The following is a 24,793-nucleotide window of genomic DNA, read 5'->3' as shown; positions in this document are numbered from 1 at the left end:
GAAACTCAAATGGTAACGCATAATATGTCATAAACTTTTTAAATTGAGAATAATGTACTAAACATTTTGACTGGTTGATAACCAGCTTTAGACAAATATTTTTAAAGTTATAAGAGTTTAAAAGTTGGGATGGGAAGGGAAGTGCGGTTGTAAAATGCGCACATGTAAAAATAATACACCACTCCACCTTTCCTCCAGCCCTAAAATTTAAACTACAGTAACTTTCAAAATAATTATACAAAACTGTTAATCGACCAGTCAACATTTGTAATACATTATTCTCAATTTAATAAGTCAATAAAATGTATGCGTTATCATTTAAAATTCAAAAGTTGATATCAAAGAAACTAAGTTGGGAGGGGGAGGGGGTAAAACCCAAAAGAATTGTGGAAAATTGAGATCACATTGTATGAAAACAATATGAAAAAAAAAATCTTATTAAACCCTATGAGATATTGAGTGACTCATGATAAAAGAATCACTCTGTACAGATTTATTTTGCAAGAAAAAAAAATTATCTTCTATGAGTTTATGAGGATGGCGACATGATTACTTGTTTAGGAATATAGATGATAACGATTAGTTATAAATTGATTATAACAATAATAATGATCCCATATTTAAAAACATTCTATTTTTTATAAAGGATACAAATATTTTTCTTTTTACATATACTAAATTGTACATTATTTTTTTATTTAGGTAAGTCAGAATGGTCTAGTATACTAAGTATTTACTATATAATATAGGTCATGTTTTTATTCAACATGTCATCTTCATTTATTTTAATTTATGTTTTTTTGCAACTGACACAACTTCAAAATTAGTTCTCTTTAAGTAAAATGTTTTAAAAAAAATTAAATAATTATTAATTAAAATTCAATTTATTTGTTATGTTTTTGTAATGTAATAGTCTGATGTATTTTTCAATTTGTTAAATGTTTATCAAAGTGATTTACGACGACAATGACTGATTTTTGAGCCGCAAACAAACGACCTCTTCGTAGTTACCTCTCGTGGACAGCGAACTTGGATTGTCCTTGTTCCGTTTTCCGTACATTTACATTTTATCATAGTTTGATCTCTATTATTTAAAAATCGTATTAAAGTCACATTGCCAGTTCAAAAGGTCCAAAATTTAAATTTTTTAAGGGTTTTAGTAGTAGTTCTAAATTTGGATTTTTTCTTTAATGTCATAATTTTTGCCACATTCATATAATTATTTTTTAAAAATTGTTATATTATCAAATGGGGTATGATGTAGTTGGGTTAAATGTATGGTCTTTATCAAATTTAAATTACGAAGTATGACATTCGGTAAAATTTCATCTAATGTGGTTGGTGCAGTGCCGCAACTACCATTATAGAGGCCCCGGTGCAGGCTGATTTTAGAGGCCCCTATTTACTATAATGCTCACCCAAAGTTTTGTAGGGTCCCCAATTATAAAACTAAAGTTTAACCCTATTTAATACTTACTTAATCTTAATAAGAGCTGAACTATAATTGGCAGGTAGCTTCAACTTAAACGCTTGAATACTTTTTTTTTTAATTACCTTTATACTTGTTACATACGTGTATAAATCAGTTTATTACAAAAACAAAAAAATCTTGAAACATATTATGATTTAAATATGTGTATAAGTTATAACATGTCAAAAAAAAAATGTATGTAACAATAATTATAATTCAATTTTGGTTTATTTAAGAAAATTTTGTTTTCTTGCTTTTTTAGTAGCAAATACTTGAATTATTTTGTTTATATCCAATTCTTTTGTTCTTCCTCGTTCAATATTTAAAATACTTATGTTTATCAGGCGATCTTGAGACATTGAATTTCTTAAGTAGTTTTTTATGATTTTTAATTTTGAAAACGATCTTTCTGCATTGGCTACAGTAACTGGCAATGTTATAAATATGATACATGCACTAAAAATATCATTGTACATAGAGGCCATATCATTTTCTAAAATACATTGTAAAAGGTGTTTAATACAATGTAAATTTTTTAATGAATCCTTTAATATAGATTTAAGGGATAGAATTTGCCTTGTTATATCAGTACTTAAATCATGGTTGTAAAATATTTGAAAGTCCTAAGATGCTTTAGTGATATCTTCTTCACTAAATGATAATATATTATGCGGTACCAGAAATTCAAATCTTTTAGTAACCTCAAATAATCCTTTAAATAATAATCCTTTGAATCTTTCTTGAAGTTGTAAAATTGCTGTATCTATAACTGGTAAAAAAACCATCACACGAAGATTGTCTTCAGAACTATCGAGTCTTCTATCACCGGCAACATCACCAAAAATCTTTTTTGAATACACACGGCGACGAATAGTTTTTTGGATTGGTATATTCCACTTATTACATTGCTCACTTGCAGAAGCAACTAGCTCTTTATAATGATCCCTTAAACTTATAATAGAAGAAGAAGCCTCCTTTAAAAATGTACATGCATCATGAAGATTTGTATTTGGGCTCTGTAATTTTTTAGATACTAAATGGAAGTTCCTTAATATATTTTCCCAGATTGTTAGTAATAAAATAAACTCAAATGATTCAATTTTTTTTTTAGTCCAATAGATGTGCAGCGGCTGGGTGCGGGCGCGTAGACAGTATCATAATACAATAAATCTATATATAGTTTTGGAAACATATCACTCCTGTTATTAGATAATACATGGAAATAAATGGAATAGTTTTTTTTCTTAAATAAGGTGGTTATCTGTGTTTGGTCTTCATTTAATTTTTATATAAATATTTATAGCCTTTATTTATACGACACACGTTTGGCTATCGAGTGGTCATATAATCATAATATCGATAACTACAGAAACAAAATAAAATTTATCAATTTTAAATCCAATGGCCAATGTAGATATTCAAGTGTCATCATTAAAAATACACAATCGAATACTAAAAATTGTTTAAACCTTGTTTTAAGGAATGAATGTTTAGACTTGAATTGTTATGTCTTCATAAATATGAGGCCCCTTAAACATAACCCGGAGGCTTGTCTGGCGGTGCGATGCACCGCCTGCACCGGCGGTAGTTGCGGCACTGGGTTGGTGTTTTAAATACTTAGGTGTATCGTTATGTAAGAAATTTAAATTTAGCCTCGTCTACAAAAAAAAAATACATAATATGATTGTTAAATGGTCTATAAGAATTTTTTTTTATCTTTGGTACTAAGCAATAAATAGTGTTATATAAAATAACTTTCAAAAGTATTCGAGTAGAAATATTTGAGATGGCTATTTGACTTTTAGTTAGAACAATTTTACCGGTAACATTTCGGAATTCGGGGTAAATATTTTTTTTTTTTTTAAATGATTAGTTGCTGAAATAATTTAGACTTACGTGTTACACCTCCATTGCATTTTCTGTGGATCACAGACATTTAATTTTGTAGGCTTTCCACACGCAATCGGTTTGGTGCAACATTTGACTGTGTTGCAGCTTTTTACCGGTGATTCACAGCATCCACAAGTTTGTACTGGTCGACAATTTGGTTTTCCGTAGGCTCTCCATCGCATACACGGACATAATATAGTGCAGATTAGTTGCATGCACCGGTTACCTTTTGGCTCAGAATTTCGCGGACAACATCTGCACTGCTGTTGCATTGTGGTTTATCACTGTTTTCGAATTTAGAAAACACACGAGTAAAACATTTGTTTAACTGTATTAGTAATGCCTGATTATCATATTGTTACACAGTACAAAAAATAAAAAATACCTAATTCATACATTTTAATTGTAAGTGCGTGAAAAAAATTCACATTCAGAATCAGTTGACGAAATTAATATATCTAGGTAATATTATGTTATGTGAGAAAGTGAAAACAACATGTAAATCATGTTACAGACGTTTCGCAAATAAAATAACATTTTTATTCCTTGGATTAGGTAAATTAACTTAAAAACTGCATAATCCTTATTCATAAAAATGCACGACCACATATTATTTATATTGGAATTGTCCACATGACAATTATATAGAAATGGTAATGTTAGAAGCATTAAATCGCTACTTTTATAGTAAACCTGATTAGTTATTTATTTACGACTAAAAGTATTATTTAATAAAATATTATATTACCTTGTTTATATCTGATAAAACAATTTAATATTCTTATCGAATTGAACCTGGAGTTAATCATTGATTCAGGGTTTAGACGTTTAAAACCGTCTAGTTAATTTTTAAATAAATATATAGTCATGGTAATATTTAAATATATTGATTAAAATGGAGTGTAAGTGTGACTGTTGTTTTTTTAATCATCTGTTAATTTCGTGTTAGCCAGATTTACAATTCTAATATGTAATTAAAATAAAAAGAGGTCAGTTCATAAATTTGGTACCAAGTATCAATTATTTATTTAAACCCATATCCTCTATCATAAAAAGTCTAGAAATAATAAAATGATTAAGTGGATGTTATAACTTATAAGAGCATAATATTTTACGATTTATTTGCGTTCAAGTATCACTTTCTTATGCTTTCTGCTAGTCGCGATTATTGACTAAACTATTTCTTTTGAATAGTTGAATAGTTCTGAATTTTAAATTAAAAATAAATTTTAATAAAATAAAAACATTATTTCAATAAGATAGGTCAATGTTTTAAATAGGTACCTAATACCAATGTAATAGGTATAAATGGTGTTAGGATTTAACAGTACATATTAAAAATTAAAAGGTGGCCACACCATGAATTTCTTAAGGAGTAAAGTATACGCATTGATTATGTAATCTATTACATAATCTATGTTATAGGCAATTTTCTTTAGCTCTAGGTAGTCACCCATACCACACACTTGATAGAGCCCAGACTTCAGCTATTCTAAGTTTAGTTAGAGGTTGTTAGTATATCATATGGGACTGTTTCACAAGGTATTGCGTCGTGTAACTGATGAGGCATAAGGCAACCTTAAAGCAAATAAGACTGGTTGGACTTAATACAATATAATCTTACATTTTAATTAAATAACGGCTAAAACTAGTATAACAAAATTTGGCTGGGATACTTAAATAATTGCCAAGTATGTATACTTATATTATTAGTAAATTTGTACCATTTCACTAATCTTCTCTTGTCTATATTATTAACTTAAGCCGGGTTCACGCGCCTCGTCTATTCGCCGAATATGTAGTATACAATATTTAGCATCTCTTTGATTGTGTCGCATTTACCGACAATCCGCGCGAAGAGGAAGATTACCTACCGATTATGTCCAAATATATTAGATATCTCACAAAAACACGGTGGTCATCTTCTTAAGTTACACCACTATTATGTTATAACTTATATGTATCTATATAAGATATATACATTATTATTTTTAGTTGTGTATAGATGTAACACAAAATACTAAATAGGTTTTTACAAAATGGTCGTCACTTTTTTGTTTACATTGAAAGTGATCCTTCTGCTTTTATCTATTCTGTGATGTTAACATAATATCCCATAGGCCTAGAAAAGGTTTGTTCATTTTGAAAAAAAGTGTACACTAGTCAGTGTAGTTTACACTTTTTCATGCCTACTCTACGCCCTACGGTCGATGTGAAAAAAGTGTATACTGATACAACACTATATCAAAACGAACGCTTTGGTGTACACTTGTTGCATAGATTAAATACATGTATTTAATCTATGCTTGTTGTGAAAACGAGTACACTTTTGTCTTTTTGTCAAAACGAACAAACCAGACTTTCTTTTTAGGTCTATGGATGTTAATAACAATAATACTGAATACAAACACGGTTATGGTCACCAATGGTTAACAATATTCTTATCATTTTTTGATAACATCAATTAGATATCAACTGTAACTTAATTTAAAAAAAAAAATTGAATAAATACACCTTACCAAATACCAATGTAATTTTATTCTCACACAGTTAATGTTTGATTTTTCTTGTATGTTTAAAGACAATGATTGTACGTGATTAATAATAAAATGTTAATTTTTATAAATTTAAATAGTATGGTCTAAAAAAATTTATTTTCTAGGATATCGTATTAAAAGCACAGACTAGATTACAATATGTTAAAGTTGTCCAAATTAGTCTTCAATTAAATATTAACAACGTACAAATTTGATATTATAATTTATGAATTATTTAATTACTTAAACCGACTTGGTAAGTATCATAATGTGGTTACTTAATTTAATGTATATTTTATTAGTATAATCATTAATCTTTACTTTTTTAGATTTCCCTGACCATGGCAGTCAATTTACCAGAAAATCAACCAAATATTCCAGAAGTAAAATGTTGGTACCCACACACAGTTGTTTACGATCCAATTAAAGCTGGGAGTATAGACAGTACTGACAAAGAACCACACGATTTAGGTGTAGTGAGAGCTGTGCACTCTAAATTTAAAGCCAATTTCAAAGTAAAGGGTGATCCTTTATGTACAATATTTGTCACCCGGTTAAGTTTGGATACAACTGAAAAAGATATAGAGAATGTAATTAAAAAATATTGAACTAAAAATGGTTTTAGTTGTATTGATCAAAATAATTAAAATAATGTACATGTATTTTAGGAATTTTGTCGATATGGTCGAATGGTAGCATTACGTTTGGTAAAAGACATTGTCACAGGAATGAGTAAGCGTTATGCTTTCATTGAGTATAAAACACCTGAAATGGCTCTTAATGCTTATAAAAAATGTAACTCATTAGTACTAAATAATAGTGAAATACTAGTAGACTTTGAATGTGGTCGTTTATTGCCCGGATGGAAACCACGGCGGCTTGGTAGGTATTTAGTTATAAATATTTGTTTAAAGTACTGTCCACACAAGCCAACATTTTTGTTTGTTTCCGTTAAGAGAAAAATAATCTAAATGCCAACAGACGCAATATTTCCAAAAAGGTTACTTAGGCGTGGAGAGTGCTTAAGATAATAAATATTTTGCAGGTGGTGGTTTTGGAGGCAAAAAGCAATCTGGTCAACTAAGGTTTGGAGGACGATCAAGGCTGTTTAAACGTCCAATAAATCTAATGAAAAACCAACTCGATACTAATAAAGACAATGAAAGGAGAAATTTTAAATAAATCGGTGTCATTTACCAAAAGACTAAAGGGGAGTGAATAATGGTATTTCATGTCTCTATCTATTTTGTACGCAATATAAATGTTTAGACGTACGTTTGTTCCTCCATTCGTTCAATATACTGATGTGATAAATATTTTGAAAACAGACTTAAATCTCTGAGAATCTCTTCCTTGGAAAAAATGTCTCGCCTTTTTTATTTGCTTTTTGTAATTATTTCTAACCATTTTTTTATAATTTACTTTTTTTATCAAAGGTACTGAACAATTTTAAAATTAAAAATTTTAAAATTGTGGAAAAATAATTTTTTAGAACAAGATATGAGAATAAACACTTGGTCAGAACAAAAATATGTCCGAATTCCTATAATGCAGTGAGAAGAAATTTAAATAAAATAGTTTTAGAAAAAAATAATTTTTTTAAAATTTTAACGATAAATGGACGTTTTATAGTATGGAGTGAAAATGTCAAGTCTACTAAATGATCTAGAGAAATGTCAGCATGTCAACCATATATATATTAAATTTTTTTAAATAGGTTACTTGTTGATACTTATTTCATTAACTTTAATCAAGTATAATCAAGTTAAATAACTATTAACTCTTATTTGTATAGACAGTATAGAAAAACATTAAATATTTTATTAGGGAAGAGTAGAGTAAAACAGGCAGTTTTTTAGTTTCTAATAGGGACTGTAAAACTGGTTTTTTTATTCCCTACTTAATTTTCTTATATTACATATAAATATGTACGAATATATTTTCATGTGTTTTTAGTTACAGCTAAAAGCAGGTGTCAGGTTATCTGTTGTCAATTTGTTTCACCTGTCGTTGCAAGTATTACAGCTGTAGTTTTAACTTTTACATTCATATTATTTTTTTAATATGAATTTCTCATATTAAAACTAGTACTTACACAGATGTACATATTACTTTTAATTTATGTTGTTTTTATTTAAATAAATAGAAAAGTTAGATTGTTTTACTAGACACCAAACTCGAAATGCATGACTACATCGGTAGTGTATTTTATATTACTATAAATTGTAACATCAAAATGTACCATACTAATATCTTAAACTTTTAAAGACTGGGGTCTGGGCATGAGAAAGTTACTAAATTTAAAATCAATTTTTCCGATATCCAAAAAAAAGATATTACCGACTTTGTTTTCACTATAAAATATTAATAATATAACGAGCCATTTTTCAAAATAACTATAAGGTAATCTAAAAAGTTAATTAATAATTACTTTTTTGATTTGTCTAATCTGACAGATCAAATTATATTATGATCGTGAATATGATATTTTAAAATATTTATATTGTATATATATTATTTTTTAACAAGCTGATCAACGTTTGGTTTTCAAGGTCAACTGGTAGGTTTTTGTTTACAATTTAAAAACAAAATTAAATATATTTGTAAATATTGTAATTTATATATTATTTGTAAATTCCAAATTGTTGGAACTATTTATTTAACATCATTTACTGTACTAGCTTATGTAGACAAAGAACGAGTAAACTAGCTCAGTAAAATCATTGATTAATTATAATTTTACTATATTTTAATCAATGGTAAAATTAACGAAAATCCCATCTCTAAATTCCTCGCTAGCGGCTGCCGTTATCGCGATTAGGGCCATCTGCCAAGAGGTCAATACTCAGTTACAATCACAGATATATACACTATAATACAGTCTACAACTGTAGTATATATCTGTGGGTACGACTCACGAGTCGCTCCCAACGAACCGAATCCAATGTGGTACGTTCGTATTATAGCTATGTACGACGATGTCCGATGGTAACATCCAAAATAATTTTTGGTGAACACATGGACACAATAAATCATACAGTTTTTTTTTCCAAATTCCACCACTGCAGCATGCTATTATATTTTAATCCGCTGCCGCCGGTGCAGCGGTCTCCCCTCCAAACACCGATGGGAGTTTCCAAAATTAATTTTTTTATAAAAGATATACATTTATATATATATATATACATAATATTGTTTTGTAATAACGACCTTCAGGTATTTTTTCATCGCACTATCACACCACAAACACACGTGTGCTAGCGTAGTATCATATAACATTATCAGGTTTTTATGCGTATCGCACGAAATGTATGTATACATGATAGAAGCACAGCACCATTGGGCAAACCTAAAACATTCGTCGCTATAGTGCGTCTGGCGTCTGCGGCTGATATAATAACCGTGTGTTTGTATGATAAAATATAATTTACTATAGCGCGTTCTTTGATAATTTAAAATACCTAACCAAAAAAATTATTATAAAACAGTAGTGTATTCCGTGTGGAGCACAAATAAACGCTGATTAATATCAATCTCACTTCACGTTTTCAACCGGAGTTACATCCGAGTAATATTATTATTGTTGTGCGCAGTCGAAACCGAATTTTGCAACCAAGAATTGTTAACCGTTTCTCAATCAATATCATCGACCGGCCGGTAAGTGCACATTAACCGTGATACTATTAAAATTTCATTTCCTTGTTGCCTCATTCCTCAATAGTCTACGCTTCGAAGCATCCATTAGGCGTTCTGCTCTGTTAAATCTGTTTTATACACCCAACTGTTGAATAGCATTATTTTTTAAATTTAATTTTTACTCGTTAGGTACCTATATAAACAAACAATAGGTATTGCACACATCCAAAACACTTTGTTTAGAAAACGATTTTCGCCGAAAAAACAAATTTTCGTAACTGTAGCGTTTAGAAAGGAAACTACAATGGGCTTATCGTGCTTTGCCATAATGGCTATACTTTATTAGTTGGCAATTTACACGGCAAATGTGATTTGGTGGAAACTACTTGTTTTATAAAGAAATATTTATTTATTTGTATCTTTGGCACATAATATACCTAAGTAGTAAATAGCGCTCTACTCTCTTGAGTACCTAAATTATTTTATTTTTGTGTTTGGGAGTTCTATAGAGAGTTCATTATAACTTCTTTTCAAGGAAACATATTTGATATTTTACAAAATAAGATAGTATATTGTTTATTGAGTTTTTTTGCTTTTCTGATTTGTTTCTTTTTTATTGATTCTGGGAGTTAAACAAATTGTAAATGGGAGTTTAACACTTTATTTGAATTTAATGTTTGAATAGCAACTCGGTATTTCTTGATTAAGAGACTACTTCAGTACCTTGGGTATAAAAGAACCTATCTCAAATTTTGTAACTTGGCAAATGAGGTTTTAAGTTTTATTTTCCATGAGGCTCTGTGTTAATTATTTTACAAATTTCTTCATAAGTTTTTTAATTTTTGCTTTAAAAGTGTCATTTTTTTACAGTTTATAAAGTATGTTTTAATTTTCATGTCTAGTGGATTAACAGTTTATGCCAGAAATTGACATTGGTCCTTTTAGTCCCTAGGTACAGACTTATAATGCTTAAATAGGTAGTTTTTAAATATAGTTAAATTGCTTAATAGCTGTATATGGCCTTTTAAAAATAATAGATAAGTCAATATATAAGTTAAATGTATCATAAAATTGGTAATAAGTAAAATATTCACATAATGTATATTACAAAATATTTTTTATATTATCTATCTTCGTGTGTTCAAATCACTGAATTTTCTCATTATAACCATAAACTACTTTCCAGATTTCTTTTTTAAAATACATGTAATTAGGAATTCCCACACACACATTCACATACACAAGTATATTTATTTATATAAAAACATATAAATAAAAATGTTTAGTATATTATATTATACATTTACCATTACAGAACCTGTTAATTTATTAAAAGTAAAATAATAAAAAAAATAAAGATTTACATATTTGTAGGTAATAATAATAAGTTGTAGGAATATATTTTCAATAATTACTCTTTTGATTGTTTGAAACAGTTATGAATTACAAATTGTGTTCCTAATTTTCTACAGTATATTATAAGTAAGAGACTTTAAGGAGTAAAGTGATTTCCAGCAATGTTTATCATATTAAATAACATTTTTAATTGAATTGTTTAGATTTTAAAATAAACTATTGTTAATCCTCAAAAGTAATTGCTTAAAACTGTAACAATTAACCAGTAATTTTTTCTAGCAGATAATTGTTAAATTATTAAATATATGAAAGAAAAAAAAATGAAAATACTTAATTATTTTGAGGGTAATAGGATTTGAAGACAAACCGGAAGGATTAAAACACAATAGTATTTGTATATGTGCATACATGACAGTATTTATTTATATTGAAATACATTTTTGCTATTATCACATTCACTATTTTGGCTGGTGCCTCTTAAGATGTAGTTTTCTTTATTATTTGTATATCGGATTAAGTTATTGTATAATTAAATTATTATTGTTTTGTTAATTAATTAGCCAAGTATTATTATTGAATAAATAAATAACCATTTCATATGTTGCAGTCATAAATATGGAAGAAGAGAATTGGGACAACATACCAGGGGTAAATTCTGTACCCCAAGCAGATTCTGAGAATGGATATAAAGAGACCGGAGAAGATCCATGTGACAACCAAAATTACGACAATGGTGTTTCATATGAAGAAAATGGGTATGGAAGTAATGACAATTATTGTAATGTAGAGCAACCTACGCATGATTCTTGGGGAAATACATTAACCTCTACCAACTATGATCAAGGCACCACAGATAATGGTTATGGTGTAGAGCAAAATTACCAACAAAACTATGGAGGTTACCAAGGTAGAAATGCTGGCAGTAACAGAGGATACAATACTGACTCATCCAATGGTTACAACACTCAGAGCTATGGAGATGAAAACGAAGGTACAGGGTTTAGAGGAAGAGGCCGTGGTGGACGTGGCAGAGGTCGTGGTCGAGGTACAGGTAGAAAATTTGAACAGAACAATGATCATTATTCAAGTAGTGGATATGGAAATAACAGCGAAGAGTCAGAAAAGCCTGCATTACCGAAGCCGACATATATTCCTCCAGAAATAGACGACAGCGATGATTCTGCCGTGGTTATGGTCGCTGGTAATAATTTCGATCAATATGAATCAATTGAAGTAAAAGTGAGTGGAATAGATGTACCCACAAATATAAATTCATTTAAAAATGCTGGCTTGCGAGAAATATTGTTGGAAAACTTAGAAAAATTAAATTATTCTGTACCAACGCCAGTTCAAAAATATTCCTTACCTATCATTCTTCACGGAAGAGACATGATGGCAAGTGCTCAAACTGGTTCTGGCAAAACGGTAATAATACATTTTTCTTATTATAGTTTTCTAGTTTTATGTATCTTTTTTTTTGCTTATAGGCAGCTTTTGTTTTACCAATTTTAAATGACTTGATGAGTAATCCAACAGAGTTGATTGCCGACTACGATCATTGTGAACCACAAGCTGTTATAATGTCGCCTACCAGAGAGCTTACTATACAGATTTGTGAGGTGGTCAGAAAATTGAGCAGAGGAACTATGATTAAAAGTGAACTCGCCTATGGAGGAACAAAAACTATGTATCAAATAGACAGAATAAAGGTAAGCAAATGGTATGAACTCAGCAAAATACCATTAATTGATTGAATTTTTTTTTTAACAGAGAGGTGCTCATATTCTCGTGGCCACACCAGGACGTCTGAACGATTTTGTCAATCGTGGTGTCATAACTTTTTCGTCAGTGCGATTTTTTGTACTAGATGAAGCTGATCGAATGTTAGATTTAGGATTTAAATCAGCTATCGAAAGTGTATTGCATCATTCTACAATGGTTTCTTCGGTAATTATATTGTGGTGTTAACATAAATATACTAATAAAATACTGACATTTATATTTCAATTTGTATTAAAATCTCGTATGGTTAGTTCATTACTTTTACATGAAAAAGTAATGGAGGAAATTAATATCAGGATTATTACATTATTATCAGATATATTTACATACTTTCTATAACTAATTAAATGTTTTCAGGCGGAAAGACAAACGCTTATGTTTTCGGCTACGCTACCTAGTGAGATACAGCAAATGGCATGCACGTATCTAAAACAGGATTACGTGTTTGTTGCGGTTGGTGAGATTGGAGGAGCTTGTAAAGATGTAACGCAACAATTAATTCAAGTGCAGAAGTTTAGCAAAAAAGGTGAATTGTTGAAAGTTCTTGAAGAAATAGGTGAGTAAAATTTGAGTTAAAATATAATATTTTGCCCAGTCAAAATTGTCTGTAGGTTAATCTGAACTCAAAAAATGTATAAATATACATAGATACTTTATTACTTTTTTAATAACAAAATTTAAAACTAAAGGTCGATTTTTTTAAAATAGTTATTGAGGAAACCCGAAAAATCAAATAACAAGATTCACAAAATTTGTCTATTGTTAATAAAATAATTTATAATAATTAATATTATTATAGTACCATCAAAGCTATAATAATTACTGAAAACTTGTGGTCTTCCAAACTAATATGCTCCATCACCACTAATACTATATATATTTTTTTAGGCGATGTCCAAGGTACAATTGTTTTTGTGGAACAGAAAAGAAATGCAGATTTCATCGCTGCATATCTGAGTGATCAAAATTATCCTACTACTAGTATTCACGGTGATCGTGAACAGCCCGAACGAGAACTAGCTCTGAGGGATTTCAAAACTAAAAAAATGAAGATCTTGGTCGCAACATCTGTTGCCGCTCGAGGACTTGGTATGTATACTTATACTTTTTTTTGCGAAACTTTAAGACTAAATATATTTTTATTGTAATATAATTATTTAAGAGAATGCCACATGAAGTTCTATTATGTTTTTAATTTTTCTTAAACTTAAAGCTAAATCTATGTTGTATATTTATTAGTACAGCATTAAGGGTGCTTGATTAGCAGTTTTTTTTTGTTGGTTTATCTCAGCTAATATGTATTGTGTTATCTTTTATAAAAGACTTTTGTTTTAAAACTGTTCAAACTGTATGTCCACACATACAGTTTGAACATAGGTTTCTAATTTACTTTCGATGGGAATCTGATGATGCTTTTTTTTTTTTAATTTTAGACATAAAGGGTGTGACGACTGTAATTAATTACGATTTACCTAAAAATGTTGACGAGTATGTGCATCGTATTGGTCGTACTGGGAGGTTGGGAAACGCTGGCAAGGCCATTTCCTTTTTTGACCCGGATCAAGATCGACCATTGGCTCCAGAATTGAGAAGAATTTTGGAACAGGTAAGTTTGTGAAACGACTTTTTTCAACTTATCGCTAGAAGCAAATAAGTGTAGTGCACAGCCATTTTTTATTTGATTTTTGTTTTCTAGGCTGGGCAGGAAATACCAGATTGGTTATCTGACTTTGGTGGCTATGCTGCCGAACCTGATCAGTTTGACGATATAAGAACGGTAATTAAGTATTCCATCAAAGATTTTTTTTTTTAAATTTAATTAATGTATTTTTTTCATATATTTCATACTTGCTACCTACGCAAATGGAACTTGAAAGTTTTTTATTTTGTTAATATATATATATGGCTATAATAATAAATGTGTTGTTTCAGGATGTCGGCGGCACTTCTGAATACGTGCAAGCGGATGAAGAAGAACAGTGGTAAAGCAAAAATATCTTAACGTACATTTTGATTACACATTATTTTCATCCATTTAGTTACGTACTCTTGCGTTTTTAATAAGCCCCATTGAAAGAAAAAATGCAATATTTATTCAAATGAAACATATTCAATTTTATAAAAAATTAAAATTATTTAAAATAAAAACTAATTTATACACGCTGATATTTTTATATTACCCGATAACTGAAATAATTCTATTTTTGAACTTAGTACATTTATTTCATACATTTATCTATTAACAAACCTTTACATTTGTTAATCAGTCAGTTAGCGTAACTAAAGAACAACCCTGTTTGTATGTATATATTTTTTTTGTGTATTATTGTCATCATTATAGTTCGTTATTGAATTATTATTTTAAAATAAAATCAGCCTATCAACTGGCATCGGTTCAGTAGTTAATTTATAAATTTAGCGTGGGAGGTGAAGATAAAAAATAATAAACCCTTATGAGTTATTATTTTTTTACAATTTCTATTTTGTTATATTTAAGTACTAATTGCGCCAAAATTGTTTTTAAATTATATGTCTAATAATGTTTTAAAAAAATCCAAACTGAGTTAGGAAACATTATAAAAACACTAAATTTATTTTTTAGTTAAAAAAACTTAATACTATAATTATAGTTATTCTATAACAGGATTTTCTTAATAGATTTTTTTGTTAATAAAAAAAAATATAATTATTTTTCCTGTATTAGCATAAGAAGTGGTTATTAAATCTGAATTCAATATTACCCTTATTTCTAAAATTGATATTTATACAGAAAATTTTTTCCGAATTATCTTTATTAGAAGCTAAGACACAATGTTATACATTTTTATGTTTGTAAAGGTTATAATGGCACATTAATTAAAACACAAAATGCTAGATTACAAAAAAAAATATACTTATAAATTTTATCTTTTATTAAAATTCAATATGTTTAACGTGAGCCACTTAATGTTGTTTTATGAACCACGAAATTTCTATTGAATTAACCATTGATGATTCGATTGCATGAACTAAAAAATGTTTTTAAATATTTTTTTACCTCATTATATTGTATTGAAAGTAAATTTTTTTAAAGTAATATATTATTATTGTACGAACATTCCACCGAAATTTGTAGAATTTGTATTCCTTAGGTTAGATATTAGACTGTTAAGCTTACTCAATCTTTATTTTAGCAGCCTCCTCTTTTCAATTTTGGTCATTCTTAGAATAACAATATAAATTATTTTTTTTTTAATTATTGTTTTAAAATTACAACTGTAACATATTTTTTAAATTAGTGACCAAAACTGTAACACAATTAAAAAAAAAAAATTAATTTTATTAATGATAGTGTACTAAAATCAAATCTTTGTAGCGTTAGTACAGTTTTTAGCCTCAGTAGCTTTACCGATACAGTTAAGCTTAATTTCTACTACTATTATGTAGTATATTTTTTACCAATGTACCATTTTCATTTTTTTTTTACATGCTGTATTGTTGTAAGCATTACACATGAATATGTGTTCAATCCATTTTTATAGTTTATACTATACTCTGTTCGGAATAAGAACAGAGTATATATGATTTTTAATTTAATTACACTAATGAAAACTATTTTAATATTTGTTTTTTGTAAATGTTTAACTGATTTTTTAACTTGAGTTTATAAAAAAAATCTATTTTTTTGTTTTTCATATTAACTTTAAATTGTTATGGGATTTTGGTTGTATTTTATATTTTTGTGTAACTCAGATGAATATTATTGTTGTAATCAATATTGTTAAAAAATATATTGTGTAAGTTAATATTATGTATTTTTTTTTTTTTTAGTTTTATCATAATAAAATTTGTATAAACGGTCATCGTTACTGTTTTACATTACTTATTGTTTTTTCGATAAGTTCCCTGTGATCTTCCTTACTGTAAAATAATAACGACATGCCATATTGTAGTAATGTCGACTTTATACCTATACCTACATTAAAACGAAAATTGAGAGTTGGTGAATTATCGTAAACTAATCTTATTAATATGGTATTATGAAGATAGAATTAAAAAAATATGCAAAACGATAGTTTTTTAGATTTACATAATATTATTTAATGTAAAAATTAGTAGTTACAAGGTAATTAAGACAATTAATAATAAATAAAAGAATAATTTGTTAGTTAACACTGGTTAATTGATTATTTCGGTATGTCCGAAATCGTACGCTCTGTGGTGACTGTAATGGTGTCGCCTCTCAACAAGACCTGCCGAATATCTGTTTTTTAAAGGACTTAATAAAATGATTTAAATTAAGTAATACACTTACGGTCTAATTTTTTACTGTTATAAGGAGAAAATGATTCTATCTTAACTTTAAGGTAAAGTGATTTTTTGTGGTAAATTAACGTTGACTGTTTAAAGCATCTTATTTGGGTATTAGTACATAGGTTTTTGATACCTAGTGATATAATTTTACAACTATTGGTATGTTATAATTTGTTATCTATGAAGTTGTATATGTTCTTGATGGAGATTTTATTTTTATGATTAAATTGGTTTTAATGCATGTGATATCTAGATGCATATAGATATCTATTTGGCGAGTATGTATGAAGGAGCTGTTTTGAAATTTACAAGAGGTTTATTGGGTGTCGTATATTATGTAGTTTAATGAATGTTTGTAATTGTCGAACATTTATGTTATGTTACTTATTAATATTATTCAGTTGTTTTTTATCTTTAGGATTGATAATTTGTGTCGAAAAAATAATACACTGACTACTGATCAATAAAAATCGCTTTAGGTAAATACTGAATTTTTATCACTCTTAATTAAATTACTTATTACCCAGTGAGAATTAAAATAAAATTTACTTTAAAATGTCGTGCATTTGACAATAAAATATATTATATTTATGATATTTTAACAACAAAGTAAAAAAAAAAAAGTGCTATTTGTAGGTTGTCTGGGATAATAGGTACTTCTTCTGGTGTTAAATTAAATTAAATTATTTATTTATGATAAATAACAATATAATAAATAACATTTCATTATATCAAATGTGATGCGCGCCGGACAGCCGCTACACAGACACCTGTAATATGATTAACGACAAAACCACAATAATTGATAATAATATGTTCTACTAGTACTTTGCAAAACGCTTAACAAAAAGGAAGCAATAATCTAAATCCAATTTATAACCAGCAACGAACACTTATTTAATTAACTTTTGCTCTAACTATTAATTAGCCAAAAAAATATAACAAAATCGACCGTTCTACGCACCAACAGATAGTTACATTACCGTATTTTTCTAATTGTGAGATAATAATATATGAAATCAACACATTTCGCGTCCTTATAAATATAACGTGTCCAGTATTTCTTACTTGTTGTACGATTTTGCCATTTTGAAAATCTTTTTACACATAAATATAAAAAAATTGCTCACTTTGCTTTTTTACGTTATTAATTAATTTGTAACCTACTATTTCTATTAAAACTAAATGCTCTCAATTTGACTGCCACTCAGAATAGCGTGACAAGGAATTATTCAATATTTCAACGTCTGGTGTAGAGTACTACATCAGGATTCTTTCTTGTACATTTTAATATTTCAATTTTTTAGCTGATTTTAATTAAAATAAATAAGCAATGTTTATGCTAAAATTAAGCTACAATTTTTATATTTAACGTATATTTTTCAGTTTAATCAGTTTAAAAAAAGCCAGAGAAGTGGAATGGATTATTGTGGAGTTGTGTAGATCTAGTCTGGAAGAACTATTAGTAGGTATAATCACTCTAAAAAAACCTTTGATTCAAATCTGTAAGTAAAATAAATATGTAAGTATTTTTTTTGTTCTATCTATTTTTTGTGATATTAACAAAACAATCTGGATTAAAATAATCAACCAAGTAACGGGTTAAATTGTTTAATAATTAAACAAGTTGTTTGGTGTAGCATAACACTTAGATAAATAATTTGCAAGTTTGATTTCGGTGTTTCAACGTTTGAAAATGGTACGTAACGGTAAAATTACCATCCCTGTTAAAAAATTAATTGAAATCGCGACGATTAAGCAACAGATATTTGGTTTTTAGACGGAGAACACAAGTGCGGGCAACGATGAGCCGAATGAAGAACTATTCGAACCGACAATTAAGAAGATATTTCTGGGGAACATAGTGAAGAATATCAGTAAAGAACTGGTATTTGAAATCCGGCAGCGGTTCTACGACGAGTCCAGCACCGGTAGCGTTACCGAAAAACAGCTGAGGGCCGTGTTGGAGCCGTACGATCTTAAGATATCCGATGAAAACTTCAGGGCCATGTTTGCCAAAATGGATCTGAAGAAAGAGGGGTTCGCCAGTTTTTTGCAGTTTGTCGCATACGTGGCGGTCGAGTTCGAGGCTTACCGTAGGCAGTTCGACATAATTGAGTTCCAACCGTCCAACCAGCCTGTCGTGTTGATATTGGACAAGCCCGTGAAAATCGTCAACAAACACAGGCGACCTATTGTAGGCGTCGCCTTTAAACCGCTTCTCGGTAAAGATACCGTGTCCACGTTTGTCGACGGTGAATACGTGACGGCCAGCTTAGACGGTATGGTCAGCTTTTGGACGTTAGACATGAAATGGAAGAAAATTGAATGGGCCCCATCCCGAAATGTAATGTACGTACACTGTATCCCGACCGGATCGGCGCGTTGAACATTTAGAGACGGGTTGAAATTCAAAATCTAGCGTCCAATATAAGTCAAAAGTAGAGTGATAGGGTTTTTTATGACTGGTCGCCAAAACATTTCCTATGGAATCCCCTACTTGTTAAACTGTGTGTCAAAATGAACGCTTTCAGCTCTCCATAGCAATTTTGATTATTAAATATCAAGAAGGTATTCATCAATGAGGAGGGCACATAACCGATAACTCCAGGTAGTGACTTATGCTTGCTTTGATATTCACTCGCCTTATTATGTTTTACGTCTCGCATGGCGTTCAGTATTAATTGTTTCTGGTCGCGCCGATTCGGAAACACTATTGTATAATAATTTTAAGAGCATGTTATGTGGTCGACTTAAAAAGTGACGTGATGTTATATAATGTGTAGATGCCTTGGTGATAATTGCGTACAGTAAACTTCGTAGCCAAGAAAAAGAGAGTCTTCTTAGGCGTGTAGCGCGTTCTAAGGTTTACTATGAAATTATGTTAAATTTTGTCATCAGGATATGTTCAGCACCAAACTCACCGCTCTTGTCGTTCTGCCTGACCTGAATATCGTCGGAGTGAGTACTGCGGAAAACGAACTACGCTTCTACGATACCTTGGCCGATCAATTTCGATTACGTGTGGTCATTGAAAACTTGCCCCACATAGTCACTTGCTTTTCGTACTACTACAAGAGAGACGCCGACCCACGGGAGTTCAGTTCTAGACTAATGTTCGGTGATTATAGCGGCGGAGTGCGTATTCTTTCGATGATGACCAGAAGTCGTGGTCCATTTCGGATGATATCGGGCGATGGTTATGTTATACACGACTACACTATTTTGCGGGCTAAGTACAAAGCGGCCACTGCTAGAGTTGCTGCGACGTTACCTTTTCACGTATTGGAGTTTCCCGACTTGCATACTTTCGACGTGTTGCAAGTGGAATTTTGCGATAACGGCACATCTATCGTATCCGTGTCAGAGTCAGCCACACGGTCGATGGTGTATTTCCAAGCCGTCGAAAATGGATGGATGCGTTGGTTCGCGTCGCCTCTGGGGTATTCGTGCGTTTGCACAATCGCCAACACCCATTTAGTCACTGGTAGCCGGGACTGCGTAGTCAGGGTGTGGAGCATTGAGAGCTTCCAAGGGACAAGTGCTACGACCAAACAGAGAAGCATCAACTTTACTGGACACAACGCGCCCATCATGCATGTGTTTTATAATAACAATAACAAGCGATTGTACTCGATATGTGCCGATCGCACTATCAACGTGTGGAGCGTGCATCAAGGCACGTGCTTGATGACTTACACCGGTCTTATAGCGCTCAGGCCCGACTTCAAGGACGTGTCCATCCTGTTCAATCAATCCAACAATACGCTAATCATGGGCAGCCGGTCAATAGTGGTTCTGCCGTGCGGTGAAAACATCAACCAGATGTTCACCGATGGATATTCCCACAATGCGGCCGTCGTCAAGACATTATACAATAAACTGTATAGGATTTTGGTATCGGTGTCCGCAGATTCGGTGATATCTGTCTGGAACCTGTGGTCTGGCGCACTACTTCACAAGACTCCTAATGCGCACACCAAGCAAATATTCGGCGAAACTGTTCCGGCAGAGATAACCGCAGCCAATTTCGATCCGTCTGGCGGTCTTTTGGTCACCGGCGCTGAAAACGGTACCATTCGTATGTGGGACCCCACTAACGGTACCTGCCTGAACAAATTAAGTATAGCGTCCAGGGGTCAAATATCTGAGATTATCTGGTTGCCTAACAAGGTATATATCGATACTAAAACTAGCCGTAATAGATATTTATTAATAGGTTTTTTATGACGACTATTTGGTATGTGCACGTGTATGTTTAGGTATTAGTGTCGAGTTGGGACCGCAGGATCACGGAGTTCAACGACCCACTGCTCGTGTCTAAGGGGAAATTATGGTTAGTTAAACACGAAGAAGCTATACTAACTATGTGTGTGAAGCTACCGTCAACGTTAGTTACGACGTCATACGGTGGTAAAATAGGTTTTTGGAGGTTGGAAACCGGTCAGCAAATCAAAACTTACCCGGTTAAAATGAAACCAGACTCGAAAGCGGCAAGTCAGAAGAATAGCATGGCCAGCAAGAGCGTGATGAGTTCTGGGGGTTTGTCGAGTATGCAGTACCGAGCTGACGACAGTAGGTTGACGAGAACGACCCAGTTAAGTGGAATGACAGAGACCAGGGAGGCACGCATGCAGAGGCTCGGGGTCAAGTACACACCTAGAGAGTACTTTGCAGCAGCATGCTCTCATTTCCTTCGAGGCCGAGAGGATGGTAAGCGAATAGGAACGTTGCTTATAGCTACTCGTAACGGGGTCGTGCAGATATGGTCCACGTACAAGATACCGGCATACGTGGCTCAGTTTAAAGCGATTCACGAAGACGGTGACTATGTCACGTCAATGGCGTCCGATGACAAGAGCAAGTACCTCTTCACGTGTTTCACCACAGGCTATATAAAAGTGTGGTACATAGTCAATTTCGGTGTGATTGAAAAGCAATATATCAGTATGCCTCTGCTCAGACTCCGGTTCCCGTTTCTCATATATTCGTTCTTCGTTGGACGCGCTGAACGCAGTGTACAGAACCCAGACGTTTTACTAATAAGCTCGTACCAAGGACACTTGGCTGCCGTCAGACATATTGAGTACGTGCAGCACATAAAATTGGTGGTGACCAGCAGTTCTGATATGAGTGTTCGGTTATGGACAATTAACGGACATTACATAGGAACGTTAGGTAAGACAACCATCTATTTAAAAGAGTACCATTTTTGGTTTTACGTTTAATAGTATTTTTAAACTGAATATGATTAAATGAAATATAATTTATGTCAGTTTATAATTAACTGGCCAATGGAAAATGTTATAAACAAAATCAACTAACTTTGTAATTGATATCCATAAATCGTTAACGTAAGGCTAAAACTATTAAATAGCATCATAGTTTGTCTAACGTCCAGTATTGTTTTAAAATGATTTATCAACCAACAGGTACAGCTGCTCCTTGGCCTCGTTTAGATAAATCCAATATCATAACCGTGTACACATATCGGCTGCCACCAGATATCAAACGTGTGGCGTCGTCTACCACGCTACAAGTGATGATGAACGGTGTTAATTCGGTTTCCCGATCGACTAGAGCATGGGAACGGCTTAAGTTGCTCAAACAACAGAGGGATATGGAAGACAAAGAAGTCAGGCGAAAATTGCAAGGCAACAGATGCCCTAAACAGCCATTGCATAATCATTATAGCCCGTCAACAATGGTTGTCGGGGAATCGGTACAGCTTGACCCGGTCTATATGCAGGTGTACAAAAACTTACCTCTACATAGTCTGACACCATTACCAAAGTTGAATATTTCGAAGGAGTTGTACGAGTCAACCAAATCTAAAAGGGTCCGCTTTAAAAATTAAATAATTTTTTTGCATAATGAGAGAAATGCTTGTAATACGAGATTAACGATCTGATTACTTAAGACGTCTAAATTATGAGTTTATTCTATACAATTACACAAAACACAGCAACAAATTGACAAAAATTAAGTGTTCATAAAGACAAATCTTAACATAAATATGATAATGTACACGTTAACTGCGTTATGACCTAGCACAGCATACGCTCCCTCCCTTGCTACTTGTCCAACATCATGTCCGACCGGATGCTGACAGATTTAAATGTCGGACCTTGAACTGTTCTGTTCATCGTTGCTAACAAATAAAATCGGTGTATATATTAAAACGGTAATGTAAAAGTCATAACTTAGTTTACGTGGTCGAAAGTAGGAAAACCTACTTAGACTTCCGGCCAAATTAACTAAATTTCGATTTTTACATGACTGTTTTAATATACACATATTTGTAGTCAACGGTGGTTTTATTTTTTTGTTGTACAAGTGTGCTTGTATGTATACCATGTAATATAAAACTAAAAATTTAATGTCGAAATACAACCCTTCCAACCAGTTCAATTGTATTAACCATATTAATTATATGGACAATGATGGTTTGAACTTATTGGAAGAGAATCATTTAAGAGAAAAAAGTGTACGTAGTTTTTCGCCAAAAAAAAAAGAATTAAAAATGTTTACTCCTCGAAAACATACGTAAAGCACAATTCCCGAATCTCGATGTAAAATTTTTTTGACAATTTAATTTCTGAGATAGATTCGACGTGTACTAAAGAATATGTAAATAAATTTATTTAATTACTGAGGCCAGTTATTACCGAACTCCCAGTACAATATTAAAAACACTTTAAAATGTTTAGAAAGAAAAAATTATTGACACAAAACCGGGAAAATATATGTCAGTTTAAAAAACAAAAAAGTTAATAACGCAAGTTTTTAGTACAAGAAATGTAAAAGCTATACAGTGTCGACGGAGTTTTTGTATAATAATACTTCCTTTGTCACAAACCGAAAGAAATATGGCTATTTTAATTTATTATACGAGTAGATTTTTCACGTTATTTTTAAAATCGGAAATGACATTCTTTCCAACATTTTGTTACCTTATCATTTTATAATATGTATTTTTGCTCTTAAACAACCGTGAACTTAGTAAAACGCACACTGTGTTATTATGTTTCAATAAAAAATCGCTAACTAAGATGCTGTGTTATCGTTACGCTGTTATCTGATATGAGATAAGAGATATGTTATACGTTCAATGTTCAAATTAGAACTAAATAATAAATTCAAAATAGTTTAATTCTGTATGTTAAGTTACTTTTAGCCAGATAATAAACACTACAATTTTAGCCAGAAACTTGACGTTTTAATATACTAACTTGTTACCGCTTGTTAATATACTATATGATTATCAATAATTCCACCACTACTCTAAATGTATTCGGTACTTCAGCGAGACATGAAAATGTTCTCGTGGTTGCAGACTCGGCTGAAATCTTTTTCTTATAAGTCTAACTAATTTTCTAATTACTGAGTAAAAAAATCGGCCTTTTAGCCGCCATATAGCAAAAATAGTAAGCTTCACTTAAAAAAATTAAATCCGTCCAATAGATAAGCCAGAAATTACTTCTACGAAAGTAATTTTTTATCGAACTTTCACCTTAACTCGGAGATACATAGCTATAATAGAGGTATAACTAAAAAACTTGATATTTTTTCTCCTTAAAATTAGTCAGCTTATTAAAAATGGCTATAAATAATGGATATAAATTTTTGTCAAATATTGCCTATCCTTTGCCCCTTAATAAATATTGCTTTCCGTTCCTCTTAATAAGTATTTCGTTCTCTAATAACAATACTCCTACATCACTACTTCTATTGAATTCTCTCTGGGCTCTTATAGCTTGTCTTTTCCAATATTTTGTTTTCATTGTTTTATCACGCTCGATGATATGATTGTATGCTATTAGTTATT

General features: G+C 31.1%; 3 protein-coding genes across 4 annotated transcripts; all 3 read left to right on the top strand.

The window, feature by feature from the left end:
• Positions 1–5,836: 5,836 nt before the first annotated feature.
• LOC126842506 (U11/U12 small nuclear ribonucleoprotein 35 kDa protein-like) lies at positions 5,837–7,296 on the top strand. 2 transcript variants are annotated; one of them, XM_050579516.1, is made up of 5 exons: positions 5,837–5,951; positions 6,024–6,154; positions 6,228–6,488; positions 6,567–6,780; positions 6,944–7,296. In XM_050579516.1, the coding sequence occupies exons 3-5, from the start codon at positions 6,240–6,242 to the stop codon at positions 7,078–7,080; spliced, it is 600 nt and encodes a 199-aa protein (XP_050435473.1). In that variant the 5' UTR covers positions 5,837–5,951; positions 6,024–6,154; positions 6,228–6,239; the 3' UTR covers positions 7,081–7,296. The 2 variants fall into 2 exon arrangements, with proteins under 2 accessions (XP_050435473.1, XP_050435474.1); XM_050579517.1 differs by having other exon boundaries at positions 6,567–6,784; positions 6,944–7,067.
• A 1,981-nt stretch (positions 7,297–9,277) lies between these two features.
• LOC126842507 (ATP-dependent RNA helicase vasa-like) lies at positions 9,278–15,274 on the top strand. The gene is made up of 9 exons (XM_050579519.1): positions 9,278–9,555; positions 11,498–12,315; positions 12,378–12,599; positions 12,661–12,837; positions 13,030–13,228; positions 13,561–13,761; positions 14,106–14,278; positions 14,369–14,449; positions 14,605–15,274. Exons 2-9 carry the CDS (start codon positions 11,506–11,508, stop codon positions 14,656–14,658), a joined length of 1,917 nt encoding a protein of 638 aa, XP_050435476.1. The 5' UTR covers positions 9,278–9,555; positions 11,498–11,505; the 3' UTR covers positions 14,659–15,274.
• Positions 15,275–18,661: 3,387 nt separating this feature from the next.
• LOC126842508 (WD repeat-containing protein on Y chromosome-like) lies at positions 18,662–22,800 on the top strand. Its single transcript, XM_050579520.1, has 6 exons — positions 18,662–18,691; positions 18,746–19,312; positions 19,855–21,138; positions 21,228–22,143; positions 22,398–22,687; positions 22,741–22,800. Exons 1-6 carry the CDS (start codon positions 18,662–18,664, stop codon positions 22,798–22,800), a joined length of 3,147 nt encoding a protein of 1,048 aa, XP_050435477.1.
• Positions 22,801–24,793: the final 1,993 nt, after the last annotated feature.

This window comes from Adelges cooleyi, unplaced genomic scaffold (genome assembly GCF_023614345.1).
Source record: "Adelges cooleyi isolate 19-005CV unplaced genomic scaffold, UGA_ACOO_1.1 ACOO_flye_CR_arks_rails_tigmint_CR_PRNA_531, whole genome shotgun sequence".
Lineage (NCBI taxonomy): Eukaryota > Metazoa > Arthropoda > Insecta > Hemiptera > Adelgidae > Adelges > Adelges cooleyi.
Note: the sequence above shows the minus strand (reverse complement) of the source record. Positions and strands in the feature narration are given on the sequence as shown.